Source organism: Colius striatus, chromosome 25 (assembly GCF_028858725.1).
Source record: "Colius striatus isolate bColStr4 chromosome 25, bColStr4.1.hap1, whole genome shotgun sequence".
Lineage (NCBI taxonomy): Eukaryota > Metazoa > Chordata > Aves > Coliiformes > Coliidae > Colius > Colius striatus.
Window position 1 is genome coordinate 1,583,748 of NC_084783.1, and position 18,370 is coordinate 1,602,117.

At 47.1% G+C, this 18,370-nt stretch overlaps 1 protein-coding gene across 1 annotated transcript in view; it reads right to left on the reverse strand.

The window, feature by feature from the left end:
• Positions 1 to 18,370, reverse strand: part of LOC104559128 (fibrillin-2-like) — an 88,004-nt gene that overhangs the window by 46,884 nt on the left and 22,750 nt on the right. Inside the window, exons 6-7 of the mRNA XM_062014843.1 lie at positions 7,601 to 7,798; positions 6,963 to 7,088 (exon numbers count right to left, since the gene is read on the reverse strand). Of these exons, the coding sequence (XP_061870827.1) occupies positions 6,963 to 7,088; positions 7,601 to 7,798 (324 nt within the window). The remainder of the gene's footprint in view (positions 1 to 6,962; positions 7,089 to 7,600; positions 7,799 to 18,370) is intronic.

Below are 18,370 nucleotides of genomic sequence, written 5' to 3' on the forward strand. Positions count from 1 at the left end.
TGGGAGTTACCTGAACCCACCCTGTCAGGGCAAGGGAGAGACCAGAGGAAATCTGTGCTGGAAACAGAAGCCAATGGATCCTGTGATGATGGATAAAAGCCACAGTGAGAGAGGTCTGAGAAATGGGCAAGACATTTCTGTGAGGAAATGGCTGCTCAGAGGGGTGCTGAGCTGTGTCCTGCCCAGGGTGAAACTCAGATGAACCAAATGTGTCAGGAAGGAAATGTGTGACTGCAATCTCACAGTGCCATGCAGTGGCAAGAGATGCTAGTGCAGCCCTGAGGATGGATGGGAGAAACCCTGAGCAGCAGGTAGGTGATGCTACCTCTTAATTAGGATCATTCCTGGATGCCACAGCTCTGTGTGGTGCCAGCTCTTACAAGGGGGCTCAGAAAAATGCTTCAGAGTCTAGGAAGCCCACTCAAGGCCTGGAAAAACCTGCTTGATGTGAAGAGACTCAACTCTATTTATCCAAGAAACTGTGGGGATGTGATGGGACCATAGAAAAGAGATGCACAAAGATGATGCTGAGAGTTTGTGCTTTGCAGTCTCACCAAGAGAAGATGGAAGCTGAAGTGGAGACATAAATTCAGGCTGGAATGAAGAAGACAGATTTACACCAATGCTAAATAACCTTTGGCCTCTGGGACAGGGTTAGTTCTCCAAGGCTTGGGATGGATTCAGCTCACCTAACACTGTAAAAGGATTCCCTGGCATCAGCACAAATTCAAGGCAGGTAAAGGGGCAGGAACTTCATCAACTCTGAAATGAGAGAGGCCATTCTGCTCTTGCATCCCAGGCACTGTGAGTCCACTACACCAGCCTTTGGCTGCAGGGTGGGACAGCCATGAACATCTGATGATGATGGCTGATCACCTCCATCACCTCCCTTTGCTCTGAGGGAAAAGAAAGTCTACAGTGTTAGACCTCTGTGAGAAATGGCTGCAGAAATGACCTGGACAGTGATGCATGTCGAGCTCTGGTCAGATGTGGTAGATAATTGCAGAGCAGGCATCTCCATCAGAGGCTTTTTTTCTAGATGCCATTTACACTCAGAGGAAAGAGAGAATGTCATCCAGGCTGCAATTCATCACATCTGAATGGAAATGTTTAAACAGCACAAGAGTTGTGCTCTAACAGTGATGATTTTTCCCTGCAAAGTGAGACACAGACAATGCCTGTGCTTAAGTAAGATGAGCCAAGCTGCCCTTTGAAGTGAGCCATATGGTATGGACAGAGACCTCCCCCATGGTCAAAGAAATGACCCTCAATCTCTCCTTCTCGCTCACACAACCTGTTACAAACACAATTCTCTTCTGTTTTACTTTGGCTGCAACTCAGAGCCCTGAGGGAGCCAAGTGAAACCTCGATCTCAACGTGCACAAAACTCAGCCCAAGTGCACAGGGTGGGTTAGACAGGAACATATCAAGAGGGGAAGCTGCATTTCTGTTTGGCTTCTTGGGAACTCCCAAACGATGCTTTGAGCTGACCAGAGATTTCAGCCACCTTTTGCAGCAGCAGAGATAACACCTCTGTTCTTGCAGTGCTCTTTGATGCTCAGAGCCCCTCCAAGAGACAGACATGACTTGAAACCTCCAAAGGCAGCAATGCAAATCCACAGAAAACACTTCCCCCACCTGGGCCCCTGCAGGGAAAGAGATTTTATCACTACAGCCTGCCTTGTCATTTAATTACAGGCCTGTGTTTGGTTACAATTTGCAGAACACTGGAAGGGAAAGAGCTTTCTGAAGCAAAAGCTCCTTGTACTATTAGAAATAGGAGCTTAAAACTTTTGCATGGCCCTCCTGAAGCTGCTTGTCTCAGGGATCTGGAGGCCAGCTGACAGACAGGCATCTTGTTAGATCAATGCTTATGACATAACGTCAGTCCTCCAAGAAAAAGCATATGTGTGTGGGGGCAGCAGCTGCATTCCATCCTTAAGGAAAAACAGAGTTAAATCAAAAGGTTAAAGCAAACTGCAACCTTTTTCCCCCTCCCCACCCTGTAAGATATTCAGATGAGAGCCCTGGTAGCAACCCAAGGAGCAGAGCCAGAGCCAGAGCCAGAGCCAGAGCTTCTCAAGACTACTCACACATCCTGTACTTTGAGAAACTGAGCTCTGGGCTTTGTTGTTGTTTCAGCTCTTCCCCACCACATTTGAGTCCTTTATTTTCTCTTGGTAAAGCATTTCATAGTTTGGAGTCATTCAGAGCCTGAAGTGTGTGTGTGTGTGTGTGTGGAGGCTGACACTGTGGGATGGATATGTACACCTCTCATTAACACCCAGCTGCCAGCTCTGGGTAGGTAGGGAATGCTTCCAACTCCAACCTGGCTACTTCAGGACTTTTCCAAGCCTCTGTTAAAAATTAAAGCAACATTCTGTGCACTCTGCTCTTGAGACAATGGCAGAATTCAATGCAAACGTTGATTTTGGATCTGCTCTCCAACTCCCTGCCTTGGAGTTGGCCTCATTGGGAAGGCTGAAAACTCTGAAAGCCAAAGGCTACAGAGCTTCAGAGAGAGAGAGAGAGAGCTGCAGCCTGCAAAGCCCATCCAACACGGGTGCCCACAGACATGTTGAAACCCCAACCTTTCCAGCTGCTGAAAAAACAGGACTTGATGGAGAAAACATCTCAGTGTCACGTAGCAGAGGTCATGCCTCATCAGCCCCTCTCTCGTGCAGCTCACGGGAACTCTCAGACCTTCCCTTCCAGAAAGCACAAAGAAACCACAGAGGAGAGTAATGGGACTCTCCAAACCACACCAAATCCATGGAAATGAGCTTTTAATGGAGGCAAACAATGAGCTCTTCTGTAGGCATTTTGTAAGAAGATTGAAAACACGCTAATGAAATGGCTCTGGTGTTGCAGCCGTGGGGAGAGGGGCCAGCAGAGCCCCTCTGCTCATGCAGAATGCAGCACAGCTCCCTCCAGTGCAGAAACATGAATGAGATTCAACAGAGGGGGAAAAAAAACCCCCCAAACCCCAGAGCCTTGTCTTCATTAGTAGAGTTGGAATTTCGTGCAGTGGTGACAAAAACCTGGCCCACAGGGATGGGAGTGGAAGCTCATGTGGCACTCTACAGAGGCTGAACAGAAAGGGGGGAGTGAAGAGGTGAGCTTTGTAATTAAGGGATTTGACTCTCCCTTGGCAGAATTCACCTCCTGGAGATGCCAAAGACAGTCAAAAAAGATCTACCCTGGATGGATCTGCACAAAGCATGGGGTGCCTCTCACTCCCTTGCCTGGGCTTTCTCTGGGTAGTTTCTTTCCTCTCGTGTGTGTTATCATGCTGGAAGGATTTGGGATGAGCCACTTCTTCCTTTTGGGGCAGTGGAAAGCTGGGTGAGGTACTGGCATGACATACTTCACTGATAACAGAGCTGGCTCAGCATTTGTTAAGCAGTAGAGGAAGGGCTATGAAGAAAAAGCAGTTAAATTATTGGCAGAGAACCACTAAAACTATGGAAGGAAAAGCTTGAACCAGCCAGTGATTCCACCCTTAACTCCATGCCATGGAATTGATCCCTTGAGTGTAATTTTGATGGTTGATTCCAGGATAATCTAAAACTGTCACTCTAACAGCCTCCTGCTTCCTTGCCTTTCACTGACAAAGCTCTTTGTGGCAGGAGGATGAGTCTGAGCTCAGCTTTGATGTTTCTTTCCTTCATTTTGCACCAGCAGTGCCACTTTCTTGTGTCCTGCTCAACAGCTCTTTTCTCCCAGCAGCATTAAGTCAGATGGATAGAAGCCTGTCCTGCTCTCAGTGCTCACACACTTCTCCTTCCCCTGCAAACTACAACTCCCACTCTTGCCCAGCTTCCCCATAAGCCAGGCATCTTACCTGACAATTTAGCCCTGAGCTGGCAACACCTGCACTCTTTGCCCATCTTTTCATACAAACACAGCACAAATGCAATCCTTTGGCACTTGCAAAGCCCAGCCTTCCCCTTCCTCACCCTCAAATCCACCCCTCTCCACTGCTGTGCTTCACAGGCTGTTTATATCTTTCAGGAGGTAACTCTCAGTGCCCCAAAACTTCTCATTAGATATTGCACAGCCCCAAGCTCAGGCACTCTTCATCCCTCAAAAAGTCAGGCACAAAACAAGCCACCATTTGAAAGTGTCACACTGAGTAGAGATGAACTGCTGCAGTAACTCTGGAGCTGAGTTAACCCTGAGTGGGGAGGATACTCAGCTTCAAATCCAGATGTGATGTTGTGTGCAAGAATTCACGCTTTACAGATAGAAAAAGGACAACATTTTCCTTCTGAGGCTGACAAAAAGTCATGCAGTGTATCCAGCTGCAGCCCCCTCACATGCCTGGGAGATCAGAGCCTGAGCTGGCCTCTGTTATCAGCATAGAAGATCTTCCATAAGAAAAGCATCTTTATTCTTTGGGGATTCAGGAATTGAAAATGGAGCCTTAATTCCAGGTGCCATTTGTGTTAAAAGATAAGTATCACTCTGGGAAACAAACAACATTATCTCTACTCCTGCCTATTCCCACCAATAAACAGCCCAAAGAAGATTAGTGCTACATGCTGCTGTGTTAATGAGGGAGATGTCATTAATCAGCAGACACAGTGACATGGGCTCTGACCTTTGGCTCAAACACAATCCCATCTGCTGACTTCACTCCTCAGAAGGAATGTTCTAAGCAGAAAACACAAGCTCCTGGGAACTAGGGAAGAATTTAACACAGACATTTAATCTAGTTTTACTATTTCCTGGATGCTGGGCTTGGATAAGGAACCTAAAACCAAGAGGAAACCATCTCCTGTTCCTAAAGCAAGATGGTCTCAGTGCAAGCTGAGAAATCACTCCTTTCACCAGCTGTAAAGTTAGTGCAGACAGACTCAGCAAGGGAATTCCTGCAGCTTTGAGATTTTAGGCTTGGAGCACACCTGGATAAAAGCAAATATCCTCTTCTGCTTGTGGTTGTTATTTGGATTCAAACCCTTGGCTCAGGGAGGTTACTTGGACTGATACAGCTGCTTTGGCAGGACAATTGCAGCAGATCAGGAGCTCAGTGCTGTACCAAACAGTTTGCTCCTAGTGTAACATGCAGCAAACTCTGAGACAGCACCCAGGTCTTTCTGTGTTTATAAAGTATTAGCAGCAGATGAACCCCTCCCAAGATGCTGGCTCTCTATTCCCTAATTCAGAGTTTTAGTGACTCACACGGGGTCAATGTCCTAGAAAGGAGCAGTGACAACCCAAAGGCATCCTTTCCACTGATTGCCTGGTGGGGATGTGCTGGTGATTCCTGCTTGGGAAACAAAGCCTCAGAAACAATCCCAACCCTGTCAGTTTAGAGCATCCCTCACGTTCACGTCACTCTCCCAGAAGGACCCGTAGCTCAGTAAATCATTCCAAAGCCAGCATCCTCTTTTGGTGGTCTCCTTAGCAACTGAGGTAAGGTAAGTGATGGAACAGACACCATCTAGATGCTGGAGATGTCTCTTTTTATGGCCATCCAGGAAGGAGAGTGAAAGGAAGCTGTTTATGGCCACCTCATGCTGCTTTTGCAGGCGCTCTGGGAAGCGCCGACCCACGCAGAGGCCCCTCGCATCTGGATGACAGGCTCAGACAATGGCTTGGTTTTAATCTTGCTATATAGGAGATTCCAGCTAAACTGATTTCATATGTGCTTTGCCTGGTCCTCAGCCAGCAGGAGTGAGGCAAGAACAACTTTTTTGTGTCCTGAGGTTAGGCCCAATGGTTCTAGTGCAACTCAGCCTCTGCCCATTGGCCAGCCAAATCGTACTGGACATCACTGGATTTAGGGAACTGGTTCTTCACCTGAGATGCACATAAAGGGGCTGGTTTGGATTCTACTGGTTCCAAGACCTTGGATGTCAGAGCACTGCAAGAAAACCTTCTGTTAATACGTTAGAAAGTCTCTTGGCATCCTGCCAAGGAAGATCCACGGACACAGATGTCTTCTCAACATAACAGAACCTCTGTTGCTGGTGTCTCACTTTGGACAGGACCTTCTGAAGGACTAAAGCCAGGTCACACAGCATGCACTGACAGAGACTACTGCCATTATCCTAGCAAGGAAAATGTCTGGATTGAAGGTGTCACCTGGAAGCAGGGATGCTCCTTTCCTTGAGGACTGACTGATGGGAGAAACCCCATGAGACAAGATATGTCCTCAAAGCCACAGTGTCATGGAGGTGTTGTAATGCTTATAGGGTGGCTGCTCTCTCTAAGAGTTATCTGCCTACAGTTCTGCTGCTGTAAATAACTTTACCACCTGGAAACACACTCCAGGTGAAATGTCTGGATTCCAGTACATTCATCAGCCCTTGTCTTGGTTACAGCAGAGCCTTGGAGAGGAATGGGAGTGGAGTTGCTGAAGCCCAGCTAGGTGGGAATCAGTCACACCAGCACAACAAACACTTTTCAACCCTAAAATGGCAAACACAGACCAGCAGGATTTCATTAGGGCATGTGGGAAAGAGCTTTTACAACCAAGGCAGGAAAAGTTTAATGCTGTTTTCCCTTTTCATTTGCCAGATGTTTGGAAAATACAACAACTACTTCTGAGAGGTGTAGCCTGCTTGGCAAGGTATGAGTCTGGCCCACAAGAACTGCTGCAAAATGACTGGGCAGAGGGCTGCACACCTCAGAGACATGCTGAGCAGTGATAAAGGAGATGCTGAGACTGGACCTTAAGGAACAGGAGTCAAAAATAGCATGGGACTTTACTACAGCAATACAAAATAGCTTGACACTACTGCAGCAATGCATGGACATCATGGACCAAGACATTGCCTCACACTGTCCCAGGTGAGTCCTGAGTTTAACTAAGGAATACAGTGGGACACTTTATTCTGGATCCAAGAGCAAAGAGCAGTTCCAGGGGCTTCCAGAAGAAGACAAAGTTCTGCCTTAACTACCACAACCAGTCTAAATATTGCCAGGTGAAACCATGCAGAAGTCTGCAATCTTACCTTCACATCTGTGGCTGGTCTCACTCTGCTTGTGTCCTGCAGGGCATTTGCACTCATAAGAGCCCACTGTGTTGATGCAGTTACCACCTTGACAGAGGCCAGGAATGGCTTGACATTCATCCACATCTACAGGAAGCAGAGCAAAGGTGTTAGAAAGTGCAGCCATTGCACTGGGTGTCCTAGACATTGAATGCAACCCCTGAGCACATGATTTATGTCTGTTGTAATTGCCTGCATGATCTTGAAGAAGCCAGGGCTTGTGGTTGGAACCAATAGTACAATCAACAGATACAAACATTGATCACACCCCAGTGCTGAGACAAGTTCCAGCAACAGCAGCACCACAGGATGAGGTTGTACAGAAGGCTGGAATTTAGTTTTAAACCTGGAGAAACACCAGCCTGATTCACTGCATCCTGTGGGATGGGAGATGCCACCTGAGAAGCACAGCATGGCCAGAATCTCTAATCGAGCTAAAAACCACCTCAGGTGATCCCCTGGGAGACCCAAAGTCCAGAGTGATGCTCTGTGACATACAATGATGGGTTTAGGAGTTTACTGGGGCTCGTGTCAGGCAGCTATCACTTGTCCTTTCAGGATGGGTAAGGGAGCATCCTTTTGGTGTTCTCAGCATTTACCTTGGCAGGCTCCAGTACGAATGTTGGGAATGAAACCTCGGCGACAGGGGTGAGGTTGGGCAGGACACATCTCACAGGGGTGACCCCAGGCCCGTCCAATGGTTGCACAACACATGGTCTTGGTGCAGACAATGCCACTGAGTTGGCCCTGGCACATCTGGTTATTGACTTGGCTAAAGCAGGGACCAGTACGATAGTCTGAGGGAGAACAAGAACACCCAGAGGTCAGATCCAGACACAGACACAAGGTTTTCTGTCCAGCACACAGAGCTCCTGTTGCTCTTTCTACCAAAGCCAATGAGTTCTGGGAAAAAAAAACAGTCTTCAATCATGGAAAGAACCAAAATTGAACACCAGGCAGGAGACCAGGACTGGAGGTGATGATCTTTCTGCTCTACGTTTCATGTGATCACCCAGAGGCTCTCCAAGCCAGCTCTCCCTGCTCCCCATCATGCTCATCCCATGAATTAGTCTTATTTCATGCCTTGGGTCACTTCAAGTACTGGCCCTAGAACTCAAAATCTGAAGAGGCATTTTCAGGGCTGCAAGTTTACCTGTCCCATGGAACTGCTGATGTCAGCAAAACCACCACACTTCGTTTTCATTAGGGTCAGAGGGACACATGGAGATGACACAGCACAAGCATCTCTCATGGGCAGCCTTAGGGCCTGACAGTCCTCTAAACACAGAGGATGATGGAGATGTCTTGCTGTCAAACCACTTCTCCTTGGCTTACAGAGGAGTCCTGGATCTCACCCACAAAACATTCTGGGAGAGAGTTCCCAAACCTTTCCCCATGATGCCTACTGTAAATGATGCAAAAGGATTTCTACACTCTGACAGTCTCTGTCAAGGCCACCTTCTCCAGTGTTACACCTCACTGTGGTTATTTGGTTCAACTCTTAAAGGTTCCCTGGCAATTTCAACTAAATCTTTCATACCCAGATGCTGTAGAAACAACCAGCCCATTTGCCATTCCCACAACCAGCCCATTTGCCATTCCCACAACCAGCCCACAAGGCTTGTTTGCCCTAAGGAATGTGGTTTTGCCACTGTCTGTGTTCCCATGAGCCTTGATTAGGGATATTAGCACAGCAGGTGTTCATCAGGACACTAAATTCTAAAACCAAGAGGGTTTTTTGTCTTTCTGCTGGGAAGAGGTGATTGCATGCAAGGGTCAGACCTGTGGCTGGACAAAGGACCTTTAACCATGTTTAACCATGATTGTCAGGCAAGACAATTCCACATTAAACAAAGAAGTTAAGTGTTGGTCAACCAGCCATTATTTCAGAGAGGCTGGCTGAGATTTGCACAGTTGCCAAGGGAATTTGGGTGTTGGAGTGCTCAGTAGTTAGCAATTGCCTGTGAACCCAAATCCCTGCATTGGTACCTGGATTAGCCCAGAGCTGCCTTTGCAGAGAAACGTCTGGATTTGACATGTGAAGCAACAAAAAGCTTCTGTGGAGGATGGTTAGGCCTAAATAACCCTGGCACCCACACCTACAGGTTAATCATCCTGCTTCCAGAAATGTCTCTGTACACTATAGATGCTCAACAGGGCAAAGCTCCAGTTTTTTGGCCTGCAAGTTCTCAGATATGAGTCTTTCCACCCATAATCTCTGCAGTCAGCTTCCTTCTAATGAAATCCTGGCAAATGTGTGCAGAGAGTGAAAAACAAGGAAAGGCATTAAATAGTTGGGCTTGAAACAAAAGCTTTTCTCCCACAGGGTGCATCTGCATGACAGCCACCTTGGCAGAACCTCTGTTTGCATGAAACCATGACACAGTGCCTTTATCTTGGGCTGTAAAAGATCATCTGGAAGGAAAAGTGGCTTTAGACTGCCAATGCCTGTGCTGGTGTGCCTTCCTCAGCCCTGTGGCTTGTGCCAAGTGAAAACTGTGTGAGGTTCATCTGTGTTATAATTGTTCCCCCTTGCATCAGGGGAAGCATGAGCAACATGGAAACCACACAAGAAAATCTCTGGGAAAGAATCAATTAGCACAAGAATTGCTTAGTTGCAGCTTAATGCTCCCTCTGATTTGTGTTTCTTTGAGCAGGTGGAAGCACAGTCATACTTTAATGCTGGCAGAAGTGTCAAAAGAAGTTTGGTCTGTGAATGTCACAGAGCTAACCAGCAAGAAGGACTTGGGAGGAAAAGCAAAAGGCCAAGATTTTGAAGTTACATTGGTAAGAAGGTGACTTAGCTCATAAAAATGCCTTTGTCTGGAAATCAGAGCAGAAATATGTCCTACATTTGTAATGGTGAGTTACCAAACAATTGTCTTCTCTTTCTTTTGACCCACATTTTAACAAGACACCAAAACACATGTTCCTCATTAATGGCTCCTGCCATGCCAAGTTGAATGCTTGAGTTTGTTCTGCTTCATCCCTAGAAAAGACAGCAACAAAATCTGAGTTGTTTCCTCACCCATTGTCCTTTAGAAACCTGAAACGCTCTTGCTCAGCTTTTCAACCTTGATTAAAAGGCCAAGGAGAGCTCTTTAGAACCACACCACTGAAGAGTTCATGTCTTCCCAACAAAGAGCAGGGAAAGAAATTGCTTTGTGGCTCTATTTCAATGGAGTGACCAACTCAGCAAACACAAGAGATGGTACTAAAGTATTAGGAGAGGAGTAAAGAACGAAAGAGAGAGCATCCTCACTAAACTCATAGTTTGCTTTCATCCTGAGGGCTGCTTGCAGTCCTGGCCCCAGCTCAGAAAGCAGCTAGGGGAATGGGGAAAGGATCAGCAAAGGCAACAAGGATGATCAATCCTGTGAGAGGGATTGTGTGTGGGGAAGAGCTGCAGTGCTTAGCAGGTTCCTCAGCCTGGAAAAGAAACACCTCAACAGCTGATAGGGGGGTACAAAAGCACGAGAGGCTGCTGAGGAACAGGCTGCTCACTTGCAGAGCTAGAAGCAGGAGGCATCACAGGCAGGTTAAGAAGTGATGCTGGCTCAAAATAAACTGAGGAAAGTGGATCTTCAGGCAGCAGAATTCATCTGTTGGTGGATGTTATGAATTGGCAAAGACCCTGAGCTGCAGAGGCCTGGTGCCCAGGAAAGTCTTGCAAGAGAGGATCATACAGGATTGCCCTGCTCCTACACTGTTCCCTGGGCATTAGTGTATGGACACTGCCAGAGCTTTGAGGCACAAACTCATCCCAGCCAGGGGCCCTCAATCCACCCTTGCTCCACTTTTGAAGCCTTCCAGGCAGTTAAATCCTTGAGCTGCTTTTGGTTCAGCATTGTGCTGCAGCATCCTTGCAGCTGGAGCCTCTGGGTGAGAGAACTGTGGCTAGGTGGGCTGCAGCTCCATTTGAACACGGCAGTGTCTGTGTGCTTGCAGTGAAATATCACACACATTCTGAGCTCTTCTGAAGCCTCATTGACCTCAGGATGCTGCAGAAATGCCTAATAAAGACAGCTTTGCATTCCCTTTTGCCCAGTCAAAAGGAGCAGGGAGAACATGTGGCTGATGTCATTGTGGTTGTATCTACAAAGGGCTTCTGACTTAAAAAGCCAGATCACATAAATGCATAACCCAAAACTGATGCATAGCAGCACTGTACAGGGAGAAAGGGGGCAAACTTTCCCCCCTCCCCACATCATCTCACTGAGGCACAGCTGGATGCACTGCAGCAAGGACTCCTTGAGCTTGCTAATGAAAGCAGGACTGTCAGGAGAACACCCCTTCTTAACCAAACCCACACAACTGACCAAAATAGATTTTCATATGTAGATTACTTCTTTGGAGGGAATGAAGCCAAGGAAATTGCAGTCTGGAGTGCAGAAAGCTTGGCTGCCTCCCAGCTCCCAGCTGTTGCTAATTTTAATGGTCAAATGATTAAATTTTTAATGAGGCACCAATCAGATTTTATTAAGGAAATCTGTATGCTTAGGAGAAGCCTGAAGCCCTTTTACAGCCCAGGCATGGGGTCCCATCTTCCAGGAACTCTGTCACAGGTAAGTTGTCCTTCAGACATTTGATCTTTGCTGGTGCATTTCTTGGAAAAGCAGAGACAAGGTGGTTTCCTTGCTGAAAGCTGAGATTTCTTTCTGTTCCTCCTTTCAAGCTTAGCCAGCCACTCAGGGGTAGATCACAGAATCACACAGTGGTGAGGGTTGGAAGGGACCTTTAGAGCTCATCAGTCCAACCCTCCTGCAGAAGCAGGTTCCATCTAGATCAGGTCACACAGGAACGTGTCCACGTGGGTCTTGGAGACCTCCAAGGAAGGAGCCTCCACACTTTAACATGGAAATCCAGATCATGGCTATGGATATGGCTATGGATATGTTCCACCTTTCCATCTGTAGGTAAACTTCTCATTGAAGGGATTATGAGATCACTGGGTCAGGCTTCATTTGGAGAATTAGTCAGAATCTTTTCACCTCTACAGAAGAGATTTTTAGCCCAGCAGGGCCATGCACATCTGGGCCTTTACCATCACTTGGATGTGAAAATCCCCACTCTGTCATCTCTCTGCCTGACAACCTTCCCAAATCTAGTTTTAACAGCAGGAAACACACAGCCACCAGCTCCTCTCACAGCTCCTCCCTGCTCTGAGCTCATTTTTCTTTCTTGCCTTATTAATTCCCAAGTAGACTGAGCTCAGCACGTTCAGTCTGTGGATTTCTTATCAGCATGGAGCTAGATTAGGTTACTATTCATGCCTACTTGTCTTGGACAGAGAGTGCTCAAATTGCAAAGGGCAGCATGGAATCAGGGTTGAGGCTCAAAGTGTTTGCATGAACCACAAGAAATCTGACTCCTTGCTGTGCTCTTTGTTTTCAGAGCCTCACCTCCCCCCTTTGAAGCACCTCCTAGCCTGGGCTTAGGGAGTTTTGCAGATGCTGCAGAGCCACGTTGGGGCTGCAGTGAGCCTTACCTACTCAATCCTGCATCCAACACAGGCCCCAAATGTGCTCAAGAAGAGGAAGCATCACAGCAATAGACTTCATTCCCAGTCTCCATGTTTGGCTGGTTGTCATGGAGATCATTAGGCATCCCTTTAGCTAATGAATGGTCATTCCTGACAACTCCAAGCCACAAAGCCTTGGGGAGTTGATGGGTGGGATCCATGCCATTACACACCACATGCTCTTAGAGCCAGCCATGCTGTTCCACTTGTGAGCAGCTTCCTGAAAATATCCCTGTAGGCATTTTTAACTCTCTTAATTAGTGTGTCTAGGACATAAGTGGAGAAACATCTCACAGTTGCTGTGCACAGCTGCCTTCACCCACTTGCTACAGAGTCCTGCTTGAAGGGGTGGGACATTAAAGTGCAGTGAGTTCAAGCACTTCCAGTTCAGCTGAGCCAGCAGACAAAGCTTCATCATCCCTCTGTTTCCAGCCCTTGGGGTGCTGTGCTGATCAGAGATGCTGCTCTGGCTTTGCTGACCCTACTTAACCCAAGTTCAACTTGCCAGAACCTGTGTCCCCTCCTACAAAAGGTAATAAAGAAGGATGCACTACCCTTTGCCAGCTGCAGCTGTAATTTATGCCAGAAATGCAGCTTGGCCTCATTAAAAAAAGAATAATCAGTTTCAGACTATTTGAAATCACCACTCTGAGGCTATCAAACCTTTATGTACAACAGTTGGAAGGTGCCTTTTCTATTGCTCAGTTTCCCCAGTGCTAAATGAAAAGGATGGAAAGCTTTTGTAGGGAATGCTTGCCTGGGACAGGCAGCAGAACCCAGTGCCATTATTCTTCATGGAAATGGTAATTTCAGCAACTCAGGCTGAGTTCTTTGAAACAGAACACTGCCATAAACAAGGGCATTTCTCAAATGCTTTGTAACACCTGAACTGAAATAGTATCTGAGCATGAAATATTTACAGCTTTAAATCATACCCAATTCCAACTGCTGCTCTGCTGGGGCAGGGATGGGGGGAGGCACTGAAGTCAATGTGTTCCTCCCTTTTAACTGGTTCCTCCTGTCACTTGGGGAAAACTGGTGGGTTTTTTAAGCAAAGAACTGAAGCATTTTGTTGGAAAAATAAGTCACAAGGAAAAGGATCACTTGCTCCACTTCTGTAACATCCATCTGCTCAGCAGTGTCACCCAGCAAATTAATCCCTGCAATGGGAGTGTGGATCCTTGCATAAAGGTGCAACAGCAGAACCAACTGCACTGCTTGCCCTGTGATTTCAAACACAGTCCTAGGAGCAGGAATATGCCTGAGCCCAGCCATTCAAAGCAGATCTGCAGAGTCCAAGCTGGAGGCAAGGCCAAGAGGCTGAGGAGCTCTCAGCCTGCTGTTCCTCTGGCAGCATTTGGCTGGGATCCCCCCGTGAGGCCACGGGCTGGGCAAATTCCTTCCTCACCAAACAAATAAATAGAGCAGGGAGGAAGAAGAGAGGGGTTTTTTTTTTCCTTTGCTAAAAATCAAATTCCTTCTCACAATAAACAATGCTTTCACTGAAGGCTTTCTGTGAAACCAGCAAGGACAAACGTTGCCTGTAAGTAATCCCTGGAGAGCTCCAGACCTGGCTGGGATGAGGTCACTCCAACACATGCCCCAGGCTTTGGCAGCTCTCCATGCTGCTTGCTGAAAGCTGCAGCAACCGAGTACAGGAGAGTAAGGAGAGTGGATATGGAGCCTGATCTCTATTTTTCTGTTTACAATTAATGATTTCCATCAGCAGAGGTTTGGTCTCTCAGGCCATGGGAGCACAGCCTCGCAATCCTTTCTGCCTGTAACCTTCTGGGCTTTTGGAGCAAGGCAAAGAGGTAGATCTGGGAGTGATGGAGAGCTGATGCAACCAAGGCAAGGCACTGATCTGGCAGATGCCTCTGCAAACCTCTCCCCCAAAAGATTCCCACACCAACTCTGTGATGGGGAGTGTTCCCTACAGAGCCCACAGTGAGGGCTGGCTGTGCCCTCTGGGACCTGATAACTTATGAACTGAGTGCTTAATTCACACCCTACTATGAGACTATGAAAGCACACAGGGAGGCAGCATCCAAAAGCCACCAGCCAAACAATGAACCACAAAGGAGCCAACTCCAAATCCTGTGATGATTTCTGTGCAGAGATTTTACCCCATTGACTGTAGGTCTCAGCACACAGCACAGCCCTAAATATCTCCTGAGCCTCTCGAGCTGCTCTGATACGTGACAGCTCTGGTGGGAGGGGGGATGGTGGCTGCAGAGAGAACAGCGTGAGGGTCTCAGTAAAGGGCTCTTTTCTCATGGAATACTTTCTCCACCTAGTCATTTCCTTACCTCATACAAACACAGCCACATTCCTCATGTTTAACTATTTGGACTTTTGCAGAAAAGAAAAAGCTGGCTGGGGCAGTTTGTGAGGCCAGACATTCCAAGTGCTGAAAAAACATATTCAAAGGAAACAGTAAAGGGAGAACTTTTTTAAGTTTTCCTGTCCTATTTTTACAGTTTCCTGTGAAAGCCTTAGCCTGATGAAACCTGAGATAGAGCTCCATGCACAGCCCTCCTCCAAGGGCTCTCCACTGCATCAGCATCCGAGGCACAAAGCACACACACACACACAGACCATGAGATCACAACCCCCTGGGCTGTTGTGTCACTGCTTGGTCAGTTGGTGTGGTGATTCTTCTCAGGCTGAGTTAATGGAAATGGAAACATTGCACTCTCCTTTGCATCTCCACTCTAGCAGGCTTTGTCCTTGCATGCAATGGGAAACAATCCAAGACCCTGCCACAAACAGGTTATGTGGACTCTGCTTGATTGGACAGGGCTGGAGCTGCTGTGCCACCATGAGCCAAGTGCCCAGTCAAAGAATTGCCCAAGGATCTTGAGTAGATGTGGACCAAGCAATGCCTCTCCTGCCAGCCTGCATTCCTCCTCCTCCATCTTCATGGGCTTGCAGGGAACAGAGGTGATGCACAGCCTGGGGTTGATACCAGTGATGGGAACTGCAGCTGTTCATGCATCTACCTCCCCACGTGCTCCACTGAGCCTGTGAGGTGACATTTCATTGCACTGAATCAGGTGGCAGCTCACAGCCCTTGCAGAGAGAGCCTCCAGATTGGGGTGAAATGTGAAAACAGGCATTTACCTTCATGCTGCTTTTCTCCCACTGGGATCAACACGTGTCATTGCATCCAAGAGTGAGGAAGGGTCAGGAGATAAGGCAGTCACCTCTCTGTCTCACCCAGAGGTGCCAGCTGCAGACAAGAACCTCCCAACCCATGAGGGTCCAGCCTCCTCAGCTCACTTGGCTACAGCTGACTCAATGCTCCTGTGTTTCTCAGTGGCAATGCAAATGCTTTTGGACAAGGTTGACTCTGCATCTCTCCACAAAGACCCTCTTTGCTAGCACCTGTACTTTTGCCAAACTTCACCTCTTCAGGCTGAAGTGGGTTTGTAACCAGGACAAGCAGCTTTGGAAAATTCCAGTCCAAACATTTCTGTCACATTTAAAAATAAACCTTGGAAATGCTGTTTCCATGAAGGTCTCTGGAGGAAATCAGTTCTGATTCCAGAGCCTGGTTCCCATTGTGCACAGGGGACTGGCCTCTGAGCCAGATGCTGAATACCTTTGTTTGCTGCTTGGTGTTAAGTAGCTGTGCTTTGGGAGTGCTGCCCACCCTCTGGCAGGGGAAAAGCAGTATGTGATTGTCTCATTAAGGACTGTACCATAAAGCCCACGGGCATGCAGGAAAATTACATGTGCAGGATGTGTCTACATCCCACCAGTACTCCCAGAAGAGCAGGACTTGCTTTCTGCAGAGATCACAGGGAAATGTGGTTGCACAGAACTGTAATCACTTTAATAAGTAAACCTGTGTGCAGAAGGAAAAGGGCAACCTCCAAGTGACTACAGAGTTGAATTCCATTCATGGGGAGGTTTCTGCCAGGCCTTTCTGCATCGATGCTGGCAAATTCCAGCTGTAGATGTCAGAGCCCTTGGGACTACAGCTCAATATCCAAATGGTTTCTCTACTGCAACATAAAGAAATGGGAGCTTATGGCTCACCCTTGGAGGCAGGCTGATGAGAAGGAACTCCATCACATATCTCAGCTATGAGTTCTGTTTTATGTCTTAACATCTGGATTAGCAGAGCACCAGGAGAAAATCAGGCACACGCCTGCTTTCTAACGAGGATGAGAAACCTCTCTGTAAACACAGTCTTTTATTAAAAAGCTCATCTAGGGGAAAAAAAACCCATCATCTTCACCACTGCCAATAGCATCCCTTCAACAGACTCTTGGGTGAAGTAATTTCAAGCTTAATCTGGGATTGATGGCAAGGAGGGTGTTCAGCAAACTCAGCTGTGGGCTACACTGGCAGCACTCAGATGGTTTGGAGTGGGCACAGAAGAAAGCAGCCACCACAGGCAATGCTTTCTCTTGCCTTTTTCCTTCCCCAGAGAACTGAAAGCCAAGAAATTAATGAATTCTGTTGGTGAGAAGATGCTGTTTGGGAGCATTTTCACTTGAATTCAACCCAGTCCTGGTTATGGTTTTGGAAAGAGGAGAGTCCTGCAGTGATGGCTGTGGAAGAACAGCAGACACTTTTCACTGCAGTCTGTGTGACTATGACCAACTGTTGCTCTAATCTTTGCATTTGTTCACATGTTTGAGACACTGCACTCAGTGACAGGGCTTTGTTTTCTTGTACTGGCTATTGAAGAGCCAGAACTCAGACGCTGGATGCCAGTTGTAAGTTTGCTGCTATCTTGACACAGACACAATCCCTTCCAAGGCTCTTCACGGAACACAGGACTTGGGAACAATTCTGCAAGGCTTCAAGAGCACAGCTGGCTTTCAGCTCAGCCCAGAATTGTTTGCACTGAAGACCACCCCATGAGTTTGTTGGTTAAACTTTCAGGAACCTTGGAGCATTAAGAGGGGAGGACATGCAGCCACAGCAAGGGCCTTCTGAACCAGGCAAACCAGAGGAACCACAGGCAGTCCACACCAAGATCAAGACCATTACTCTGAAAATCTTTCCTTACAGAGTAAAAGAAGACTTTCTTTCATGAGAGGTAGCAACTGACATCCACAGTGAAGCTTTTCAGCGTTCAGATGGAAAACAACCCCCCAAACTAAACGTCATCCTTGGAACAGGGAGCTGCTCACACACCTTCACCTGAGCCAAACGATGGGACTTGTTACAACCATTTTTTTCCTACTTGAAGGAGGCTGAAATCAGAGACATGACATCAAAATGTTTCCTTTTCCCTGTAAAACTATTTAAACCTCCCCACAGATTCATTTTCTTCTGCACTGCAGCTTTTCCTCCAGCACTGATGTAATGTTGAGTTTGTGTTACCAGAGGCTACTGGGGTTATACAATATATTCACCCAGGTCTTCAGCCCTGAAGATGTCAAAGCAGAGAAAGGAAATGATGCTGAGATTCTTTGAGTACCTAACTCTTAAGGTATTTACCTCTGAAGTGGAGTATTTCCTGAATGAAGTGTGAAGGTAGGTAGATTCCTTCTATTACAAAGCAGCCTCTTTCTGGAGGCCTAAGCCATTGAACACGCAGCTTGTGGGGTGTGTGACAGCAGAAGCTGCTGCTTGGCATTCAGGAGCTTAATCCATTGCAGGTTGAAAAGGAAAGTCTTTCTTTTTACAGTTATCAGAAGAAAGTCAAAGTAAAACCCTAAATAAATCTGTGCTGGGATAGATGGATGGGGTTTGAATGGCTTCTTTAATGTTCTTTAATATTAATGATAACACAGATGGGCACATTTTTCAGTGCTTGCCAGTTTAAACTGATACCCCAAAGCCTGTAGGAAAGCACACACCTAGAGAGCAAAGGAGCAGCTTATGG